This window comes from Hyposmocoma kahamanoa, unplaced genomic scaffold, assembly GCF_003589595.1.
Source record: "Hyposmocoma kahamanoa isolate Upper Pololo Valley unplaced genomic scaffold, ASM358959v1 182, whole genome shotgun sequence".
NCBI lineage: Eukaryota > Metazoa > Arthropoda > Insecta > Lepidoptera > Cosmopterigidae > Hyposmocoma > Hyposmocoma kahamanoa.
Window position 1 is genome coordinate 4,528,204 of NW_020653713.1, and position 22,228 is coordinate 4,550,431.

The 22,228-nt window shown below is 37.4% G+C and overlaps 2 protein-coding genes across 2 annotated transcripts; one reads left to right on the forward strand and one right to left on the reverse strand.

Annotated features, from left to right (window-relative positions):
- Positions 1–260: 260 nt before the first annotated feature.
- LOC113226143 (signal transducing adapter molecule 1) lies at positions 261–13,697 on the forward strand. Its single transcript, XM_026458671.1, has 9 exons — positions 261–354; positions 3,676–3,884; positions 5,591–5,848; positions 6,412–6,610; positions 6,761–6,871; positions 8,737–8,894; positions 9,802–9,973; positions 10,717–10,825; positions 13,394–13,697. Exons 1-9 carry the CDS (start codon positions 312–314, stop codon positions 13,398–13,400), a joined length of 1,266 nt encoding a protein of 421 aa, XP_026314456.1. The 5' UTR covers positions 261–311; the 3' UTR covers positions 13,401–13,697.
- Positions 13,698–16,960: 3,263 nt separating this feature from the next.
- LOC113226191 (tyrosine-protein kinase yes-like) lies at positions 16,961–21,997 on the reverse strand. Its single transcript, XM_026458729.1, has 3 exons — positions 21,493–21,997; positions 20,726–21,035; positions 16,961–17,490 (listed from the first exon to the last, which is right to left on the reverse strand). The coding sequence occupies exons 1-3, from the start codon at positions 21,788–21,790 to the stop codon at positions 17,262–17,264; spliced, it is 837 nt and encodes a 278-aa protein (XP_026314514.1). The 5' UTR covers positions 21,791–21,997; the 3' UTR covers positions 16,961–17,261.
- Positions 21,998–22,228: the final 231 nt, after the last annotated feature.

The following is a 22,228-nucleotide window of genomic DNA, read 5'->3' on the forward strand; positions in this document are numbered from 1 at the left end:
TCGGTTACAATTCCTCGTTTGAATTGTAGAAATTAGGAATTATACTTTATGTATTTATAAATGAAAAAGCAAATTTTATTAAAATTATTGGTGCGTGGTAAAACATATTAAATCTATGGGTAAAACTCATTTCGAATTTACAATGGAACGAGTGTGACTTCATACGTCATGCGGTTGTTCGGTTGTTTTGTTGTTCGATCGTGTAATTTTTTCATTTAATTGTGAAATTTACCTTAGAAAATAAAAAAATACAATTGGAATAGTTCAACGCGTTGTCAACTGTAAATTTAATCAATATTTAGTGTGTAAATATGGGGATATTTGGTAATTCTTCACCTTTCGACGCGGACGTAGGTAAGATTTCTCTAGCAATGAATAATACTCTTTAAGGTTAAAAACTTTCTTTGTTCACAATTCATATCATGTGACAGTATTTATATGAATAAATGCCTCAATTTCTACTACTTTCGTATCGATATTTGCGTTCAAGATACAAAAATCATACCATTGATATTGTTCAGGTAAGTCAGGAAAATCGTAAAGGCCTAAGCATTTGCCATCGTGTAAGGCCATTTTTTTCACCGATAATTGGCTTTATGACTAAAAACTAAAGGTCTTATGCTTATAAGTAGATACACCAGGTTATTAATTTTCTAGTATTAGTCATTAGATTATATCTTATTATGAATTTGTCTTGAAAATTATGACTCATTCGTTATTATCGTATTTGTGGCGTACCTATTTAGTTCATGTTGCCTATCAGACCTTCAATACTAACAAGGGAAAAATGTTAAAAGGCCTTTAAGCTCTTCTCTTTAGAGAAGACATTTAAATTTACATTCTTAAATTATTAAGTTGTAATGTCATTTCGACTCATCTGAAAAACAGAGTCCGATGTGATTTTATAGCGAAAAGAGAATAAGTATGTTACAAGAATAATTTTGTTATTCAAACTAAGGCCTATATAAAGGTGTTTTGAGAATTTATATATATTATTTTGTTTCGGAAATATAAAATCGAACAACGGTCGATCTGACATCCACAATGAAGAAGGACGAACGAAATGCACTATGTCCTGAGAACAAGTAGTTTTGCACATAGATCTTTGTGGTAGATATGGTGTACATTTAACACAAAATAATAATCATTCATATTATTATTTAAATAAAAAAAAATATTTATTCTGCAAATAAAAAATTCTATCTATGCATTAAAACTTTTCTATAAGATCCCACATCCAAATAAATTCATAAAACACCAATGGTATACATACATATATCTATTATATTCTATCCATGCTTTAAAACTTTTCTTTAGGATCCGATATCCAAAAATCCATTTTCTATATACAAATTATCCAACTGGCTCACTATGTATGAGAAGGAAGGTGAGATGAGTCACCAAGTGAAATATTCATGCATATTTATAAAATTATGTTGATTTCTTGGACTCTCTTGATTTATTACATTATCTGGTCAAAGAACTTTAGATTATCAATCACCTAAAACGTTTTTTATTATGTGTGCATTTAGGTCTTTAATGTTATTAGCCTTATTGTCTTATCAGCAAACATTTATTTACAAATTTTAATTATTGTTTAGTGATTTAACTTCATAGACGTTTTTGGAGTATATCTATTACAGTACAAGGTATTCTTTGGTGATGAATATTATTATTGATTAATGATATATTTATACTAATATTCCACCTCTAAGGGTGGCAAACTCGGGGACGAATTACTTTTGAGGTCGGTTTTTTTAGTACTCTGTACTGAGAATAAAATATTAGATTTTGGAGTTAATTGTTTCATTATTATTTGTAGTAAGGTTATGTTTCAAGTTTATTTCATGTTATTATTAATTGTAATTTAAAACATACTTTGAATTTATATTTTTTGAGGAGTTACCGTTTAATCAGTGACATATTTTATAAATTAGTTTATATTATATTTATTATAAAAATGTCGACAAGATGGAATTCCTGTTGTATCTATTGTAGACAATACAATGCAAGTAGTTTGTATTGCACACAGAATTCAATACAAAACCAAATGAAAGACAAACAAAAAGGTACAAGAGATGACCTTATTCTAGATAACAATCTCTTTCAAGAGACCTTGAGATGACAATTTGACCTAGATCATGCCCTTATGTTGGTAACAGATAAATTATTTAAAATGCTAATATTACGCTTTACACGTCACGACTATATGCATTTGTGATATTTAGACATTCATATCGAAATATATAAAAATAAAAAATGTGAATATTCAAAATAAATGTTCAAAATAAAAAAAAATTAATGTAAAATTAAAATGTTCAATAAAACCGATATTATTATCCAGGTTCAACTTCGGTCGCTACAACGAGTGCTTTAAAACAATTGTTGCCAAAAAACTGGGCATCTTTTTCAGGGTCAAACGGTACCTTAGTCCAGAACAGATTTTAAGTCTTTATCAAGCACAAACTGTTTGAAGTGTCACGATGTCGTATTTGCGTTTTTATCTCAACTCTATAGTCTTTTTTTACCTGACTGTACAAAGCAGGGAACTCTTTACTTTTACTCCACTAATTTGTTATAATTAATTGAAATAAAATGAGTGAACAAGTTCGGTGGTATAGGAGTACTGATGTCATGATGTCATGTATGGGACTGTTCTGATTCGGTGGAGCGAAAAGTAATAAGACTGATTACTTGCTACGACTAGCAATTTTACCATAAATATACTTCTACATACCATAAACATTTAAAGTCGTGGTAACGTTTCAAGCAGAGGTACGTGGGTTCGAATTTATGAGCAACAGATTACAATTTAGTTCCACCCTCACCGTTCCTCCTTCAGATTACTTATGTACTTGTTTCGCTGGCACAGTGACCCGAAGTGGATCTTTGTCTCCGATACCAAAGTACGCCATTTCTTTTGGTCTTTGACTACTATTCTTCCAGCGATATCACGAACGGCCCTCTGATCTCGGATGATGACTAATACGCCTTTTGACAGCTCGATTCTTTCTTCTCTCCTATTTTTTCCACATGCCCAACCAACGAAGTCGGGCGGATTTATTTCTGCGATTATTTTCGGTTCAGACACTAACTCTTCGATTCGTAGTAGAAAATCCGGAACACTCCTTCCTTATGGACATGGATATCCACGAAGTGTTTTGATCTATCATTCGTGACGCACACGGAAAAGGAAACGTTGTAATTTAGGGTTATCATAACACACACACACACACACACACACATTCATAAACCTACGCTAAGGAAACCCTGTATCGCGGGTGCCATGGAAACACATAGACAACCACAAATTACACCCAAACTTACGAGGGAAATAAATGTAGGCCATACAAATGTTTCTCTCGGCCAGGGAATCGAACCCAGAGCCTCTGCGTGGCAGTCCAGTATGATAACCGTTCAATTTACTATATAAATATATAGTTAATTGAAGGATAAACTGTTACATTGATGCGGGACATGAACAATCATAAAAAAGACAGGAAGAGATTGGAGTAATTTGAAATGTGGTGTTGGCGGCGAATGTAAAAATAAAATGAATTGAGAAGATATCTTATGAAGAAGTTTTAAAAAGGGTTAGGCAACAAAGAAATCTTATTAACACAATGTGGAACAGTAGGGGAAAATATTCTTACATCATTTAATATCATTTCACAGAGAAGGCGACATGCGAAAACAATACAAATGAAGAATGGGGTCTGATTCTGGAGATCTGCGACAGAGCAGGCGCATCGCCGCAAGCGGCGCGGGACTGCCTGCGCGCTGTACTGCGTCGCCTGGCACACCCTGATCCGCACGTGCAAGTCCACGCTGCTACGTTGTTGGACGCTTGTGTCGCTAACTGCGGACGCATTTTTCACCTTGAGGTGAGTTAGAAATTTCGCTGCAAATATTCTTTATTGGGCTAGGACGTCATCCAGGACGGATGAGGCATGTGACCGAAAACCGAAAACAGTTGGACCACCGTGGTCGTCGGTATTCAAACTCATACAAAACAAACAGAAGTTGGACCACCAGAGATATTAACGATTAATATCTATGCTCCGTCTCTTTTTAGTAAGTGACCAGGGAGCCTAATCTCGATCTCCGTCCGACATCCGTCCGAAACAATTACTGCCAAATAAGCAATACTTGACCAAATGAAAAGACGCGTGATGCGAATGAAGCTTCATACTGGATACTTGTCTTTTAATTTTGTCGAATATTACTTATTTGACAGTAATTGTTTCGGACGGATGTCGGACGGAGACCGAGAGTAGACCCCGAGCATTGTAGTTAGTCGTCACGAATAAGTACAGCAGTTTCTTTCAAGGAAGGAATATCGAATCTATTTTAAAATTGACCATCAATTGAAGTCTGTTTTTAATGATTATTATCATCCTGTTAAGATTAAGAGCCATGTTTGTGTCGGTGTAGCCTCCTCCATTCCTCACGATCTATAATCAGCTCCTTGACCTCTTTATAGATGTTCACGTTGACGTTAGAGGTGCACACTACGATTCGATTTTTATGAAGATCGATTCTAGTGTATATCGTTTGTTAAAGGTAAAACCATATAAGTGACATTTTCCACAAAGTCTCTAATTTATATACTGCTCTCGTAAAGAAAAAAGGCACTATTATGCATACTTTATACAGCAGTTGTGCCTGTTTACGTTCCGAGGGCAGTATAGCTATGGTAAGAAAATCACTCTTTCTGCACGTGTTACTTAATAACAATAAGCTATAAACTTAAATAGTTTTATCTGCAGAAAGATGGCGATTTTCTGGCAACAGGTACGTATTTTAGAGATTTTTTGTGGAAAATGACACATATGTGGTTTTACCTTTAAGCAGACGATATGATCTAGCGATTTTTCGATCGATTCGAAATTGATTCAACATTAAAGCGAATCGTATCGTCTAGATTGTATTCATAATTTAAACAAAACAGTCTCTTTCTGATGAACCCCTATTTTATAATGGCCTGCAAGAAAAGCAATTTGGCAACATCTAAGTTCAATAAGTCTACAATCTGAACGTCTTTTCTCACTGGTTAGGTTAAAAGAAAATCGTAACCCACTGGAGTCAAAAAGGCTGTCAAAAGTATTTTCTTTTTATCGAAATTAATTTTGAAACGATTTTCATGAGATTAATTCAAGAGCATACGATTCCGATCTGCGGATCGATTCAGAGGAATATGATCCATTACGATCCAAAAAATCGATACAACGCAAAAAATCGTGCATCCCTAGTTGATATCCTCTTTTATTTGCTCACTGAATGCTATTTTCAGTCTTCCTCTTTTTCTATTTTCCTATATTCCTCGCATCTATAACTTTTATAAATTCATCATTATGTAATCATCCAAACAATTTCCACCTTCTGTTTACTTTTAAAATATTTCTTTCGTTTCTAGCAGGGTTTATAAAAAGGCTTTTCGAAGATAATGAAACTTGTTACCGTTGTGGAAAAAAAATGTGTGCGTAATAAATACATGGATCAGATTAAATTGAAGGTCAAGGTTTTTGATCTCTCTACAGTTGTTTATGGATAAGAAAAATATGAAAGGTCTTATTGTAATTTGTTAAAGGTGGCATCTCGCGAGTTCGAAACTGAATACCGTCGGTTGATATCGCGCGCGCAACCGGCTATCGCGGCACGATTGCGTTCTTTACTTCGCAAATGGGCGGATGGGGAGTTCCGCTCAGATCCTCAGCTGGACCTTATTCCGGCTCTGGCGAAACAGCTGCGCGCTGAGCAAGCAGACGGGGCTGGTGCGCCTTCACAGAGCGCCAATGCTTCCACCACATCCGCTGCTGCCGCGGCCGCGGCCGCGCAGAAGGAACAGGTATAGTTTAACTGCAATGTAATAGCACTAAGCACTTTTAGGTATATTCCAAGACAATTTTTGTTGTTGCAGCAATTTGGAGAATTAATAACTAAGAATGCCAACAAGTAGCTCCACCACCGTTACTAGATCGAATAATAACCTGTAAATGAAATTCTATTTTAGCGGTTCTTGCAAATGTGACGGAAATTTAAGTATGGAAGTAACAGAGTTTGGGTCTTAGAGCCTTTTCCTGTTCAGCCTACCTACTAACTACCTCCGTGACCCAATGGTTACCATGCCACGCCGAGGTCCCGGATTCGATTCCTGGACCGGGAGAAATATTTGTATGGTTTAAATTTATTTCTCTCGTGTGTTTGGGTGTAATTTGTGTGAAAAAATAACAAATATGCCTGAAACACGACAACCTTGCTGCAATAAACAGAGTACGCTCGAAGTTTTTTGTCGAGGGATTCTGCCCTTGGAATAAGCAGGTAATGTTTTTAACACATGACATGACATGACACATTGTTATTGGCGCATCTAATTTGGATTTTCGATAACAGTAATGGTAAATTGTTTAGGAAGACCTAGCTCGCGCGATCGCCCTGTCCCTGAAAGAGTCTAATGCTACTGCGGCACCGGCGTCGTCGACGCTGTACCCGCGCGTGGACACGGAGGCCATCCCCGCGCAACCCGCACAGACCCCGCGCAAAGTACGCGCTTTGTACGACTTTGAAGCCGCTGAGGACAATGAACTTACATTTATGGCTGGCGAAATGGGTGAGTATTTTATGTTCGCACTTGGAGACGCATACGACGCGCGTTTTTTAAGTGCTCAAAAAGCAGATAGCTGCGTTTGTATCGCGTTTTACGCACGTTAAATAGATAACGAATTTCCTGTATATAAATATATCGTGATGTCTTTTCCAGTTCACGTGACGGACTCTAGCGACCCAAACTGGTGGAAGGGTTACAACGAGCGTGGGGAGGGCCTCTTTCCTGCCAACTTCGTCACCTTCGATCTCAGCGAGCCCGCACCCAGTAAGTGATATTTTATTCATAATTTTTACACTACACTTTACATTTTTTTTTAAACCCATATGCCACTATTTCTTTGTGCTGTAGTCCTTACATTGATCCCGTTAACGTTTGTATAAAACAAAGTACGGCCATGACAGTAAGGTCCCCTTCAAACTTGACGCTATTATAAGCGCAGCAGAGGTGCGCCTTCAGTTATTTTTAGTTTACTAATTGTGACTGCAAAAGTGTCGCTGGCTAGTCACGACAATGGCGCTTCTAAATATTGCATGAAAATCGGTAGTGGCGCGGCTGCAGTGCTTCTATAAGCGTCTAATTTGAAGGCGCCCTAATAGGATGACTGCCGTTGTGTCATATTGTTTATAAAATGATAATTGACAGATTAAAGTACAGGAGTGTAAATAATTTCATTACAGAGTACTAAAAAATCGACCTCAAAAGTTATTCATCCCCTAGTTTGCCACCCTTAGAGGTGGAATATTTTCTTCAAATTTAAATGGACCACTACTCAGGTACCCTCTTTCCAACAAAAAAGAATCATCATAATCGGTTCACAACATACATACGAAAAAAACATACATTCGAATTGAGAACCTCCTCCTTTTTTTGTAGTCGGTTATTTTTATTATTTTATTGAGGGACAAACAGTTCCGCGTGTGAGAAAAAAAATACATATTTAAAATTAACAATGTCTGAACCTGTGGTCCCCTAAATACACTTTAAATAAAACAAAAAGATAACCCGGCAAATTGATACAATTATAAATAAATTACAACAATAAACGGGACGTGTATTTATAAGTCTCTCTACCTTCTATGTATATTTTAACTTAACTCTACCTTCTATATATATATATTTACGAAGTTTGTAAATTTGTCAAACAACATTTACTTTTTTTATTTTAATTTCAATTTAAACCACGGGCGAAAAGAAACCCGAATAGATTTGTTTGTGGAAAGTACCCACAACTACACTTTACTTAAAAAGCTCCTACTACTTATGCACGAAAGTGTATAATAAACTGCCAAATGAAATTAAAAACCTGACATTTAAGAAAAATTACAATTGAATTGTATAAACATTTTAATTATTAAAAAATATTACGGTGTAAACGATACTTAGAACCATTGACTTACAATTATATGGACGTGGGGTCCGCGCTAAAAAGTGTCCTAACTTACAGGGCGTTAAAATCGTATACAGAGCGTCATTCACACTTTAGTTTTCGTTTGTTCGACTGACAGCGAAGCAAGCAAAATTAGACAGTACTGCGATGACATTACAATTTAAATTCAACGTTTTAACTTTTTCATATTCCTTTACATGTCACTGCGTTTAAATAGGTTGACTTGGGACATTTTTTTCGTGGTTTTTGTGGTCGTCCATTTATTTGTAAGTCAATGCTTAGAACAATAAATTTTACGTGCTATACATATATATTGGCTGAATAGATGAATTAATGTAACATGTACCATCTCAAATTTTTACTGAATTAATATTCAATTATTTTTTGTGACATTACTCTCCACTAGTTTGTTATAATTATTAATGCAAAGAAGAATGCCGGATGCGAACCAACGTCTTCTAGCAAACCGTGTCAGACGCTATGCCAACTAAACCACGGAATGAACCAGCGGAGCTCACAAATTTTTTAGCTATCTATGAGAAATCTCTAAAAGTATTTCGTCACCCAGTTAGATACCTTTACAGTTACCAGCCCCGGCTAGAGATGTCGCTATTCACTGTATTTAAAATTTTTATTGAATTGATATTCAATTATTTTTTGTGAAGTTACTATCAAGTACCATCTTGTAAGTCGATTCAACGCAAAGAAAAAATTTCATTATGTTGGTCTTAAAATTTTATAGAAGTGGAGACCCGCGGCCCGAAGAGCGTGCAGTTCGCTGAGAGCACAAGCGGGCTGAGCGCGCCCGTCGAGGACGCGCCCGTCGACATCGACGAACAGGCCATGGACGCCGCCCTGGCTTTGCTGCACGAGGCCGACGTCGAAGCCAGGAGCGACGAAGTACGTGTACCACATTGCGATAGTCTCATATCGACTGTGCAGCAACTGGCAGTCGGTGCTATCTCAATTTTGACAACTTTACAGGATGAAGAAAGAATTGTTTGCGTCATTTATATATTTTAGGAATCGATCCGATCGGGTAGTCTCGAATGGGGTTTCTGAGCGAGAAGATGAACCTGATTCCTACTATATCTTTCTAATTTGTGAGTTGAATCAACTATTGTTCCGATTAGAAATGTCAAAAGTTTCCGACCGGCCAATTGTGAATCGCAATTACGCGCCTCGGAAAATACGCAGTCTCCGATCGGGAGAGGCAATCAAAATCAAGATGCTGGTTTATTAAAAAAAAATACGTAGTTTTTAAATATTTTTTTTTATTATTTATTATTACACATGTATGTATGTACACTACGTATTTTTATTTAATAAACCAGACTATATAAATGATTTTTCTTCATCCTGTAAAGTTGTCAAAATTGCGATTTCCGGAGAACCGGTTGCCAAGTCACAGTCGATATGCACATATTAAGGAAAAATCACATTGATTTATGTCTCATATTAGGATGGTTGTGCAGTGAGGTAGTTGAGATGTCATTTGGTTTATTTTTATTTATTTAATAATTGCAAAAACCATTAACACGGTTCGTCCTGTTTCTTATATTTGTAACTAATTATTAATATTATTAGGTATTATTTTTGTAATTGAGTACTAATCCCAATACTAACATAGTTATAAGGTGCCATGTTACTAATTTGCTTACCTAGACAATGTAGCCCATACTAGGGGCTACATTGTCTGGAATAAATTATTTTTATTTTATTTTATTTATTATTATGCAGTCGTTGGTGTTGACATAATATTGTAGTGTGGTCTCGTGATAAATTGTTTTATTTATTTAAACTTCAGTCAGCTCTGGTGGCACTGGAGTCGCGCGTGCTGCGAATGGGCCCCCTCGTGGACGCGGCACTGGAACGTGCAGACACGAGACACGCGCGCCTTACGCAGCTGTCCGCCGAGCTTGTTCGGGCCCTCAACCTGTACCACGAGCTCATGCGTGACCCTAAACCGATACACCAAGGTTAGCTCAACTTTTCAAACAAAATCTTAACTTAAGGTGCTTTACCGTGGCAATGTCACTCGCTCCTTAATGCTGCTTAGTGTGAAAGAGTTCGTCCAGGGAAGTGCTGCCACCTTACCTATTTCTGCCGCCAGCAGTGCTGGTGAAATTGCAGGCACATGTAACTTGCCAACTTATGTCCAATGGTGACGGGCGCGGTGGCAGTGCCCCTCAAATCTTTGCGATTTAAAGCTTCGAGTGGCACTACTGTTATGGACAGACGCAGGCATTAAAAAAATTTAAATGGTAAGGTAAACGTCTCCATAATAAGATACCAGATTCAAAACTTGTTGAAACAAAAACTATATACTAAAGCTTATTATAGTCCATTTTACGTGGGATGGGTACTGAGACAATTTCAAATTTTTACGTTGCATGAATACCATATATCAATTGTAATTTTAAATAAAATAATTTTAAATATAATGTAAATACGAACTAAAAATATAAAGATAAATTACCCCAACTACTTGATGCGTGAAACGAAATATTTATACATAGAGATTTATACCATAGAATCGATAAATCGAATCGGCTATTGTGTATCTCACGTCCATTCCTACTGCTTAAATGAGTTTGTGAATTGACCTATAAAATCCTATTTACTTGCTATACCTATATACCAACAAAATTCTTCGGTACTTCGAAGCACACTTAACACCGTAAAAAACCTGTTATATGCTGTACTTATCGTGTGTCGTCAGGCGTACACGGCGCTCACATGCACGCGGCGCCGTTCATGGCGGGTGCGCCCGCGCCGCCGCCTCCGCCGCCGCAGCCCTTCGCGCCGCCGCCCGGCGCGCCGCCGCCCAGGTAAGGACCGCGTCATTCGATAAGTAGAAGATGATAGCCACAAATCATCATTAACATTCCGAATTAATTACTCTAAGATATTCTCTCTCTGGCTGAGTGAAGAAATAGATTTCACAGATGGTGTTACGGCAAAAAAGACGTTAAAAACCAAAAAGTTGTTTGTCTGCAACAAGCACATAGAAAAATTTCGTAAGGTCTGTTGGTTTGTTCCGTGGCTTTGTTGGCGTAGCGTCTAGCACGGTTTGCAGGAAGACGCTGGTTCAAATCCAGCTGGATCGAAGGATATTTTCTTACTGTTCGATCTTAGTATTAATAAAATTATAATGTATTCAAATAATTATCTTTAATGTTTGTTTTCATGACTTCGTAGCTACATCTGACGGAAAGAAATTGTGATGGGACATGTCGAACATACACAATCGAGTTATTTGCAAGAACGTTATTTGATTGATTTTATGTTCCTTTTTGGTGAAATTGTGTATTTTTGATGATGTTTTACACAATATGTAGTAGGGTAATTCTTACAAAATCTCGAAATTCTTGTCCTTTAGTTTTATAAAAAAGGTATTTAATTCTTGCCGTGAAATTAATATTTAATAACAAATTATAATGCAATTGCTAGTAATGCCTACATAAAATATTGATTAGTCCATTTAAATAAAAACAAAATAATATAAAAATATCCCGAAACGTCGATTTGTTTGAAAAAACAAACATACGTGATTTAAACCCGGAAAAATAGTTTCATTTCCTATGTGTAACAATCGCGAAAACCTAATAATTCGATATCATTCCCTCACTATGTCCCAAGTTCCATAATCAAACACGTTCTGTGCTTTAAGTCAACACACACAAAATAACCTTTAAATTTTAAACATTCGATCAAATAAAATATGTTTTTGCAATATTAAAGCTATCCTGTGGTAAAAACACGATAAATAAATTTAAAAAATGTATTATTGTCCATGTCCCAACCAAAAAAAACATTCCCTCACACTTTTGCCAGCACTCGATTTGTGAACGCATTTTTAATCTTTGGTAAATGCATTTTGTAAGTTTTAAAAAATTAGCGGCACTGTAAACATTTCAAAATGACAAAATTGAACTTGTGTGTGTTATGTATCCAGATTTGCACATAACACACATACCTAAAACGTCAGGTCAATGCACTTGCATTCGCGCACCTCGGAACGCGCGCCCCGCGCATTGCAACGTGACCGATGCAAAACTCATCATTTTAATTATAATTATGAGATACTTTTCGGCCCAACGTTCCTAACATCAGACGTAGACTAAATTCCTTTACTTAATATCTTTTTCGTATAAGTACTTTTAGACATAATGTACCTAACTTCAGACGTTCTCAAAATGATTTAGTTTAAGAAATACCTTTGTGGAAATTTAATATAGTTATTCATCATATTTTCTCGTATTTACTTCATCTCCACTGCGTCCACCCTATATAATTTGTGTGTAAAAAGTTTCTACTACGAAAAGATTTAATTTAAAATTCTTTAAGTTACATTTTTGACAGTCATTCCCTCACATCATATAAAAAGAAGTTAAGCATTAGATTTTATTTATTAACACTTAGACGAGTTATTGGTAGCAGTAAGCTTACACAAAATATTAAGTCTAAGAGTAAGTTTATATCGCTATTTTTTGTTGGTTTACTTTGAATTCGTCATTCCCTCACCGTCATCCCCTCAACCTCAAATGTTCTGACTGCCCTATACATTTTCTTAAAAGTTATTTTTTTTGGGGACCACTATATCATCAAAAACTATTTACATGAGTACTATGAAATTTACTAAAAATAAATACAAAATCTTCCTAAAATTTCCATACATATCGAAAGCACGAATTTCGAAATTTCATGAGAACTGCCCAGTAACATGATGATATGGAAACTAAACCGATAATTAACAAATCGACTTATCCGTAGAACAAAGACTTATGTGCAAGACTTCTTATTCTTAGGACAGTGCACAATTCATTAGTTGTTCCTGCTGTGGATACCAGATCAACCATTGTTCGATTTTATATTTGCGAAATGAAATAAGATACAAACATTCTGGAAACATCCATAGATAGGTCTTAGTTCGAATAACGAGATTGTGTTTATCCTATTTTCGCTGTATAATCACATCGGACTCTGTTCTTCGGATGAGTCGAAATAGCTAATATTTCGACTCACGCTTATTTTACACTATTCGTGGGGTGGACTCTCTTAATGAATCATTCAGTTGATATCAGTTTTTACCATGATATAGTCGATATACATTAGCGGTAGAGCTTCTTGTGAAAAAGAGTTCATCCAAGGAAATACTACCACCTTACCCGTTTTACTACCGCCAAGCAGTAATGTGAGCATTACTTCGTTCCGGCTTGAAGGCTGGAGGTGCTGGTGAAATTACAGGCACATGGGACTTGTCAACTTGTGTCTCAGGGTCATGTCAAGGTCATGTATGAAAGTATAAGTGTAATGTAAAAAGAAACTGATTACGTACCAACACTCATTCATGAGTTGTACTTTACGTGGATATAATAATTTTTTTGTTGTTCCAGGTGCTGATCGCCCGGCGCCGAACATCTCCGCAGTCGGCTGGTGTCGTTTGTAAATAATAGTTATGCTGAGTCACGCTAGGGTATCCATTTTTTTTATTAAATTGCAAATATCCGATATATGCAGGTAAATTTTTGCCCTCTTTTGTTTGCTAATAGGTAAATAGAAACAGGTCAGCCTTAAAATTATCCTTAAACTAGTTTAAACATATTGTCAGAGCGTTGCCGACAATCAACCTACTTATTGGAATTGAAGGTGCATTTTCAATATTACTTTTAGATGACCTTCAATATCAATAAAATGTACGCTTTAGTTGAGTTAATTTTGAGGCTGACATGTGCGGGATAACAAATCAGGTACCTTTTGTTCCATCTAGGGTGTGCACGCGCACAATGATCCATATAACGTGGCTTACAGTAAGTCATTACATATAAAATTGTCCTTTATTGCACCAAAACTATGAAGCATTAACGTTAATGGACTTTGTGCGTTAAAGACAAATTAGGTGCCGTAGATCATTGGAATGAATGGATTTTCGTGCGTTAAGCGAACTGGGTGCCATGTTATGGAGCATTAAAGTTGATGGACTTTTATGCGGTAAGGCAAACTGGATGCCATGGAGCATTGACTTACAATTATATGGACATGGGTCCGCGCTAAAAAGTGTCCGCACTTGTAAGGCGCTAAAATCGTATACAGAGCGCGACACTCCGCTTTAGTCTTCATTTGTTCTACCGACAGCGCGATACTGCGATGACATTACAATTTAAATTTCGAATAGGTTGACTTGGGACATTTTTTTCGTGGTTTTTGTATTAGACCCGTCGTCCATTTATTTGTAAGTCAATGCCATGGAGCATTGAAGTCAGTGGACTTAAGTGCGTTAAGGCATATTGGCATATTGTTAAGGCAGATACCATTATAATGCCAAATTATGCAGACACCCAGTAGATATTCATCGAAGAAACAGTCGAATCGAAAACCTTGCGTGTGCTAGCTTTTATATTTTAATGTCCATACATTGACTTTTTATTATTAAGAAAAAGAAATTTGATGTCTTGTAAACATTTCCGAAACACACAAATTCTGAACTCCAGAACTTGAAGCGGATAATGTGTATCGGAAATGTACCGGATCTTGCGGACAATAAACACGACTGTGAAATACCCGCTTACTAAATAATGATGAATTACACGTGATGATATACTGTGTTGTCTTAGTAAGCTGACCTCGTGTGTTATAGAAGGCTTTAATACACAGATGTCAATTAGTTCTGGTGGTAAACGAACATAACTACGTGCAGACATAAAATCACCGCCGCGTATAGTGATCGCTGGTTTACAATATTAACAATATCGTTTATCATTTCGGTTTGTAATTTTGATATAGGTGATATGCGTCGGAAATAAATACCACTACCATGAGTCTAGATTGTTTTTTTTTTATTCGTAGCGACCACGTAAGATATTAAATTCCCTAGCGGTCACAACAATAAGGAACATTTTGCATACATAAATATTTTAGGTGACTGCTACCGACAACTACCTTTCGTGGTAAATGTTCAGGTACGCCATATAAATGCATATTTGTGCGTTTGGCACCCACCGGTCTCAATTGAGCTATGTGTACTAAAGACGAGGCTAACACACGAGGTCAAGTTACAATGGAATATCGGTAGGCCACGATAGCCACAACTAATATTACTAATATTTCTTAGCAATGTTTGTAAATACAGACTAACAAGACTGTCGTAGGATTTCTATGAGTTGTCCGTTGCCCTAGGTGCAGAGCGGACTCTTTTAATTATGGCAAGTAAGTCAGAAAGACAAACAATTATGTTAAACCATTATGGCAAGCAAGTCAGAAAGACGAACTTGATAACAAAAAGTCAATAAAAAATGGTCGTGTTATTTAATCTATTCAAATTATTGTAATTTACTCATTATTTTAGAATATAAAATACTTGATGCTAACTTACAGTGGTTTTATTTAAAAAATACGGAATGTCCCGAAAATTCTGCGAGATTCTGAGTGAGTTTTTGATCTGGGGACATACTATAATTAAATAATTTGGGTTTCGTGAATGGCGAGAGCGAATAGACATTAAACAAATGTGCACGTTCCGTCGTCGACCTCATCATCACTTTTCAGGTGAGACAAAGGTCAAATGCGCACTTGTTTTATCCTTAAAAAAGAAGACATTTTTAAAATCGATGTTAGATACATCACGTCAAAGCTCATTACCTCAAAGATTCGATTATACCTATGTCGCACATGTATTCACAGTACACTTTCTACGAATTCAAGTGTTTTCCACTTTAGCGAGTGCGTTTTTCTTTTGAACACCTTTTTGAGTACAAAAAAAAATGTAAAATCTACATAGATTCGCACAACAGCGCAAAAATGGTGTAACCCATATTTTATTTTTGTTTTACAATATTACTGTAAATGATACTAAAGTATATGTTTATTATACACTCCCGGACACATAATTCGAACCACCTCGCATTTTTGTCGCAAAGTGTATTCTAGCGAATACAAAGTAGTGTTATCATCAAAGGAAAAGTTTTCCCCCGATTTGCAAATCCAAATTCCCTACAAGGACTTATGGAAACGACGTTTAGTATACTAGTTTCAAAATTGCATAATGGTTTTTGATCAATTAAATATTGTTTAAGCTTAGGGTGCTTAATACTGAAAATGCGTGGTGGCTCGACTTATGTGTACGGAAGTGTATATTTGGATACTATTTTCATGTATAAAAAAAGTATTCATGATTTGTTATCGCTGGGTTTAAATCGGGATAAAATATTTAGTATATAATATACTAAAACTATGGATAAAACCCATTAACGCCCGAAATCGAGGGCAAAAATTATTTACAACTAAATATTAGTTGTAAAACAAATTGTGTTCAAGTTTAATGATATTATTACAAAATGTTTATTGCTTTCGACGATTCGATTTGCCTTTCTACTGAATCGATTCGCTTGAAAATCGCGTTTAAATAAATCGATACAAAAAATCGTTAGATCGTATGCACTTGAATCCATTTTCTTAAAATTTTTAGTATTGAGAATCCATAGGATTACAAGGTAGGTATTCTATGGAGAAGCTTCTTTTTCATCTAGAAAAGATATTTACATCGAAATTTGTAAAATTATGGAATTCTACCAAATTTCGTATTTGCCGTTTCTGTCTACGATTTAGGGCAGAAATACTCAATACTCAATACTCAATATATTTATTGCATTCATATGGTAAACATGTGTTAAATTTAAAATAATGCTACACATATGAGCCCTTTATTAGGGATAACAATAACAGCAGAGGTAGGCCGAGGTTTCAATTATTAATTAAAATTGTTATTTATCAAATAATAATATTAAAAAAAAATGTCATATAATAATAAAGAAATACGTCATATTATGAGTAGAATTATGTCACTTGAAAGTTTGAATTTTATTAGGTTACAGTAGCATAACTTCATAGTATATAATTAACATTTATTTATTATTCAAATTTATTATAATATTATTACTTTTATTTGTCATCAAAGTATGGAATGGAACACCCCCGGATGGAACAGCTCCCCATTGTTAGAGATATTATCTTTATTACAATAAATACAGAATATTTTTGGAATGTACGGAGACGGTCACACAGGTCTGTTGTTGGCGCTGTACTATTTCAGCTTTCTAATTTGTGACTTCAGCGCAAACAAGTGTTGATATTTAAAAGTGATATAAGACCCATTTTTTCTCAGGGGATGGCACTTATTTCATCTCTATTTCTGGTTATATACTCGATGGTCATATCGAACGAGATTTACACAGCTGAAACATATTGCCTTGAGTGATACTCGTTACGTCATGCGGTGGAGTTATGTCGTTCATTGCGGAGCCAGTCGTCGAAGTCTCGTTCGCCGAAGCCACTATCTGTGGCGTCGTCCACGTCGTCAGGGTCCGCGACCGCGAGCACCGCCGGCCGCAGCGCCGGCCGCAAAGCTCGTGGGTGGTCTTCAAAGTAGCGTTGCACGGCCTCGGCACTCGCGCGCCTTGTTGGCTGACGCTCCCAGCACATGGCCGTTACTTCGCAACTGCAAATGACAATTTTTATATCCTTTTTCGGTCGTGGTTATATATTCTGGCTTAAGAGTAAAACTTTATGAAACAGAGCTTGCTGGAAGGTGTTTCATAATTTGTGTTTGTGTTGTTATAATCATTAATTCTAACTATACGATAGTAGCGATGCGAAAAAGTTTGTAGCGGAACTCGGGCGACCGCTAAGAGAGAGTGGAGATGAGTCCCGCGCCAAGTTGTTCTTGGCGCAAAGATTGTCCATTGCCATACAGCGAGGAAATGCGGCAAGGGTGTAGGGCACCTTAGCGCCGGGATCAGTCAGGGCAGAGCTTGAGCTTTTTTGACGAGTGTGAGCACTAAACTATAGCTCTGAAAGTTGTGTTTTGTAATTACGTAATAGATAAAATATGTAATTCAATTCAAATTAATTATTTATAACTACTAATTATTTTATTGTTAAATGTAGAAAATCTGTTTTTAAGCTGTAATATAGTGAATTTTGTGTTACAGATACAGGGCTAAAAGCACGTCAAGCTTGACACATCACTTAAATCCAACTCTATGCTGCTTACGATAAAAACTGTCCAAAGCACAAAGTGTCAAGCGATATGCTCTTGACACACACACATGTACTTAGTTTAGGCATCGCAATTACACATTAGGTTCTAATATTAAACTGTATAGCTTTACTATGAATATTGTACAATTTAGGTTCCCTTCTTAATGATTATTTTAATACTATAATAGCCAATGGCGGATTTGCTCTAAGGCCCTATTGGGCCCGGGCGTATCATGACGGCCAATCGTGACAAAAAATTCACTGACGATAACAAGAAATAACTCAAAGTACCTAAATATTCTAAACACTCATGCTCATTATCAAGGGCCGCACTGCACCTCATCGTATAACAATAGTCTTTCTAAATCACTTTCGTACATTTCATGTATAAAATATAGATATATTATTATCTTTACTGTAATGTATACTCACTACATCACTACGTCTGTGTCTGTCTGATCGTACTGACTACATGGCCTGGGGCTTAGGGCGGCTAAATTTGCAAATCCGCGACGTATAATAGCTTTATTTACATTTGTTTTTATTGTTTTGTAAATTAAGTTATATTGAAATGAATTTATCATTGTCTATATTCGTTTCGCGCTCCGCAGATAATGCGAGGGGGATCGGCAATGTGGACTATAGGAAGTTCGGATTATGACCACAATATAAGACAATTAGAGTAACTCTACTATGTATGTGTGTACGCTCGCCGGTCGCCCGCGCCGAGTACGGACGCACACACTAGCATATATTGCTCTGGTCGTCGTACACGCGATTCTCTATAGATTCAAGTATCGCCCGTTGTTTAGAAATGACATCAAATAGTAAACGAGTTTATTGTCATGTTTATGGTTGTTGGAACAAGACTGCCTCAAATTCAGAATAGATTCATCCATGTTATGCAGTGGAGATATGAGTACTTTAAAATCCTAGTGGACCCACTCTGCCGCCGTAAGTAGAAAGGGCGCTTGTGACAAAAACTCAAAACCCTGAAAATAATGTTTAAAGAAATGACATTTCAAAAATAACTACTTTTCCCTTGCGTTAACTTCATACCTTCATGCCTTTTTTACTGATCATGGCAGTAGACATGAGAAATTTAAAAAAGAAAAGTCACATGCTCTCTTTCAACCAACGACGGCAGCACTAATGGAACCATGAGTGGAGCCAATAGTCCGAAAGGGAATTGTTCAGCATTTAATTTAGAATATGAAAAAAATAATACATCTATCAAAAGTTATTTCAATAGAATTCTGTGATGAACACTTTATTCTTTTTCAAATTATGTTTAAAGGTAACCTGTAAGTACCCACAACTAACGTGACAATCCTATGCACCAAGTAAGTAAAGCGTGTAGGCTTCTTCTTGTGTTATTGTTTATGTTATGACTATCTGTCGACTTAAATACGGACTGCAAAAGGCACTGTATGATGCAAAAAGTAACACTGTAAAAAGTAAACTAAAAGAAAAAAAGAAAGAAAGGTTACTTTACACTTAGGTGAATTCGATTATGTACCTGTTCCTGAGACCCGTGAAATGTAACATCCCCTTACAGGATGAAGGAGTTTACTAGCTTGACTGTGAGTGCGGTCTCTCTTTTATATGGGACAAACGAAACGAAGTATTTGTACCAGCGTCAAAGAACATGTAGCTGATGTCAAACACCGTCGCGTTAACAAGTCTGCAGTCTGCGAGCATGTCATGGATAAACCTATACATTCAATGAAGTTTGACAAACCCCAGGTACTTGCAAAAGTAGTCCGTTATCTACCTAGGATGCTGCGAGAGGCCATTGAAATAAAAAAAAATATGAGGGAAGATGGTTTCTCCGTACCACCAGTTTGGGATCCAGTATTTCCTCTGATGGAAAATCTCAAACAGACATAAGACTGCAGTACCTACTAATTTATATGTTTTAATTTATTCTAATTTCCATTATTAATTAATAATAAATTTAACTTAATAAAAATTCATATTGTTACAATAAAATAATTTGTTAAACAATGTAGCGTAAATTGGAATGTTTCTTTGTAAAATTAAAAATAAGGTATTTAATTAATAAATTTTGTAACTATCGTGAAAAAATAGGGTGGTTTGCATTAATATTAGACATAACTGGTTGACGACTGTACCAGCTCAGTCAACCGTGACCATGGGACCTGTAAAGGGCCCGAAACGTTGGTTTGTTTGAAAAAACAAATATATAATAGTTTCATTTCCTAAATAAAATGTTATTTTGTACTATGTTTTTTCGCAAGGGGCGTGAAGTGAAGTATAGCCACTTGTCAATCATAATTATAATGTATCAGCATATGCCTATGTATGTATTTGATGCGAGGAACAGTATTGAAAATTACATCGAAACGACAAATCGCACCCCTCATTGAAGAATGACATAAATGGAGTTATGTCAAACTTGTTTATTACAGAAAAATATAACCCACATCCTCTCCAATTCTTGTAACTCTATCTACAATATCAGCCGATAGATTTACAAGAATTGGAGAAAATGTGGTTTATATTTTTCTGTATCTAATGGAGCAATAAACGTTTCTGACGTAATCCCTCTTATGCCATTCTTCCATGAGGGGTGCGAAATCGTGATCCTATTGTCTCTCGGTTCCATCTTTATATTCAGTGTAATCTTGGGATATTTTGATAGGAAAGATTCTGTTGGCGCTGGCACTCACAAGTGATAGGAGGCGTCGCGCGGGAGCGGCGGGCTTCCACCGTCGCGCACGAACCGCAGCACCTTGGGCGGACGCCACGCGCCGTAAGGCCTCGCGCCCAGAGTGGCCAGTTCCAGCATTAGCACGCCCAGCGCCCACACGTCTGACGCGGCGGAGAACACGCCACTGGTTAGGCTCTCGGGAGCCATCCACGGCACGGGGAATACGCCGCGCCGCCGACAGATGTATGCGTATGACTCCTCCGCGTGGGTCAAGTCACATGATTTGTCTTCTTTTGTATCGTGCTCAGAGCTCGTGGCGCGTGCGAGACCTGTGGGTGACGTGTATATTTAGCTTCTGAACGTATAGATGAAGAATTATTTGCACTGATGAATGTTATCTCTTGGAATATCTTATCCTTTCTATTACAATACTGTAATAAAACCATTAACACTTCTTTTACTCAAGGCGTTCGTGAACTTAATGATCGTGGTCCACCGTACGCGTCATGTGTGCGCTGATGCTTTTTCTGAATTCTAATTTTGATTTATTTTTTTACCCATCTGGTCATTTTTTAAAACTTGTAAGTACTTCCGCATAAAAACTATCGAGTTTTGAATTAAGTGCCAACGCGTAAAAGTGTTTAAAGTAGTTGTTTACGCTATACAGATGGCACGTGCGTACCGAGACGGCTCACTCTTTTGTATTTATAAATGAAGTGATAAGACGAATCGGTGCAAATAATATTTCGCCAACTACACCTATTTACGCAAAGGTATGTCCTTTACCGAAATCTGCTAGCTTGAGCGTCCGTTTCGCATCGATGAGACAATTGGCGGCGCGCACGTCGCGGTGCACGTAGCGGCGTTTCGCCAGGTAGGCCAACGCTTCGGCAGCTTCTTTCGCCAGCCGTGTCAGTGCCGTCGCCGATACGTGAGTGGCTTCGGGCTCGGCGGTCGCCGTCACCTCGCGATCACCTACGAGATCGGTGCGCGAGTCGAGGTCGTTTACCGTCGCCGCCAACTCGGCCAGATGCTTTCGTTCTTGCAGGTATCGCAGCAGATCGCCGAAGAAGGCGTACTCCATGAGCAGCAGCGGGGGCCCGTCCGCCGCGCACACTCCCAGTAATCGCACCACGTGCGGATGCTGGAGAGCTGCGAGCGCGCAGCCCTCGCGCAGAAACTCCGCTTCCTCGGCCGGTGCGGGGTCTGCGCGCAGCGCCTGCACACGGAGACCGCCTCAGTTTGACGAACGAGCCAGAGGATATATAGACGTCGGCACACTTTTATTGAGTCTTAACAATGAAGGGAACGAAAAAAGCAGCGGACCAGTTTAGTAGCAGTAAACCTTCCTGCGAAAGAGTCGGTCCAGGGCAGTACTGCCACCTTATCCACTCCTGTCACAAGTGTCAACGTGAGTTTACGCCAAACGTTATTGCGTTTCGGTTTTGAGGCGTAAGGAAGGGTGCTGCCGAGGGGCTCTGCAACAGTACCGTCTCTAGACGCTTAGAATAATAACGTAGAA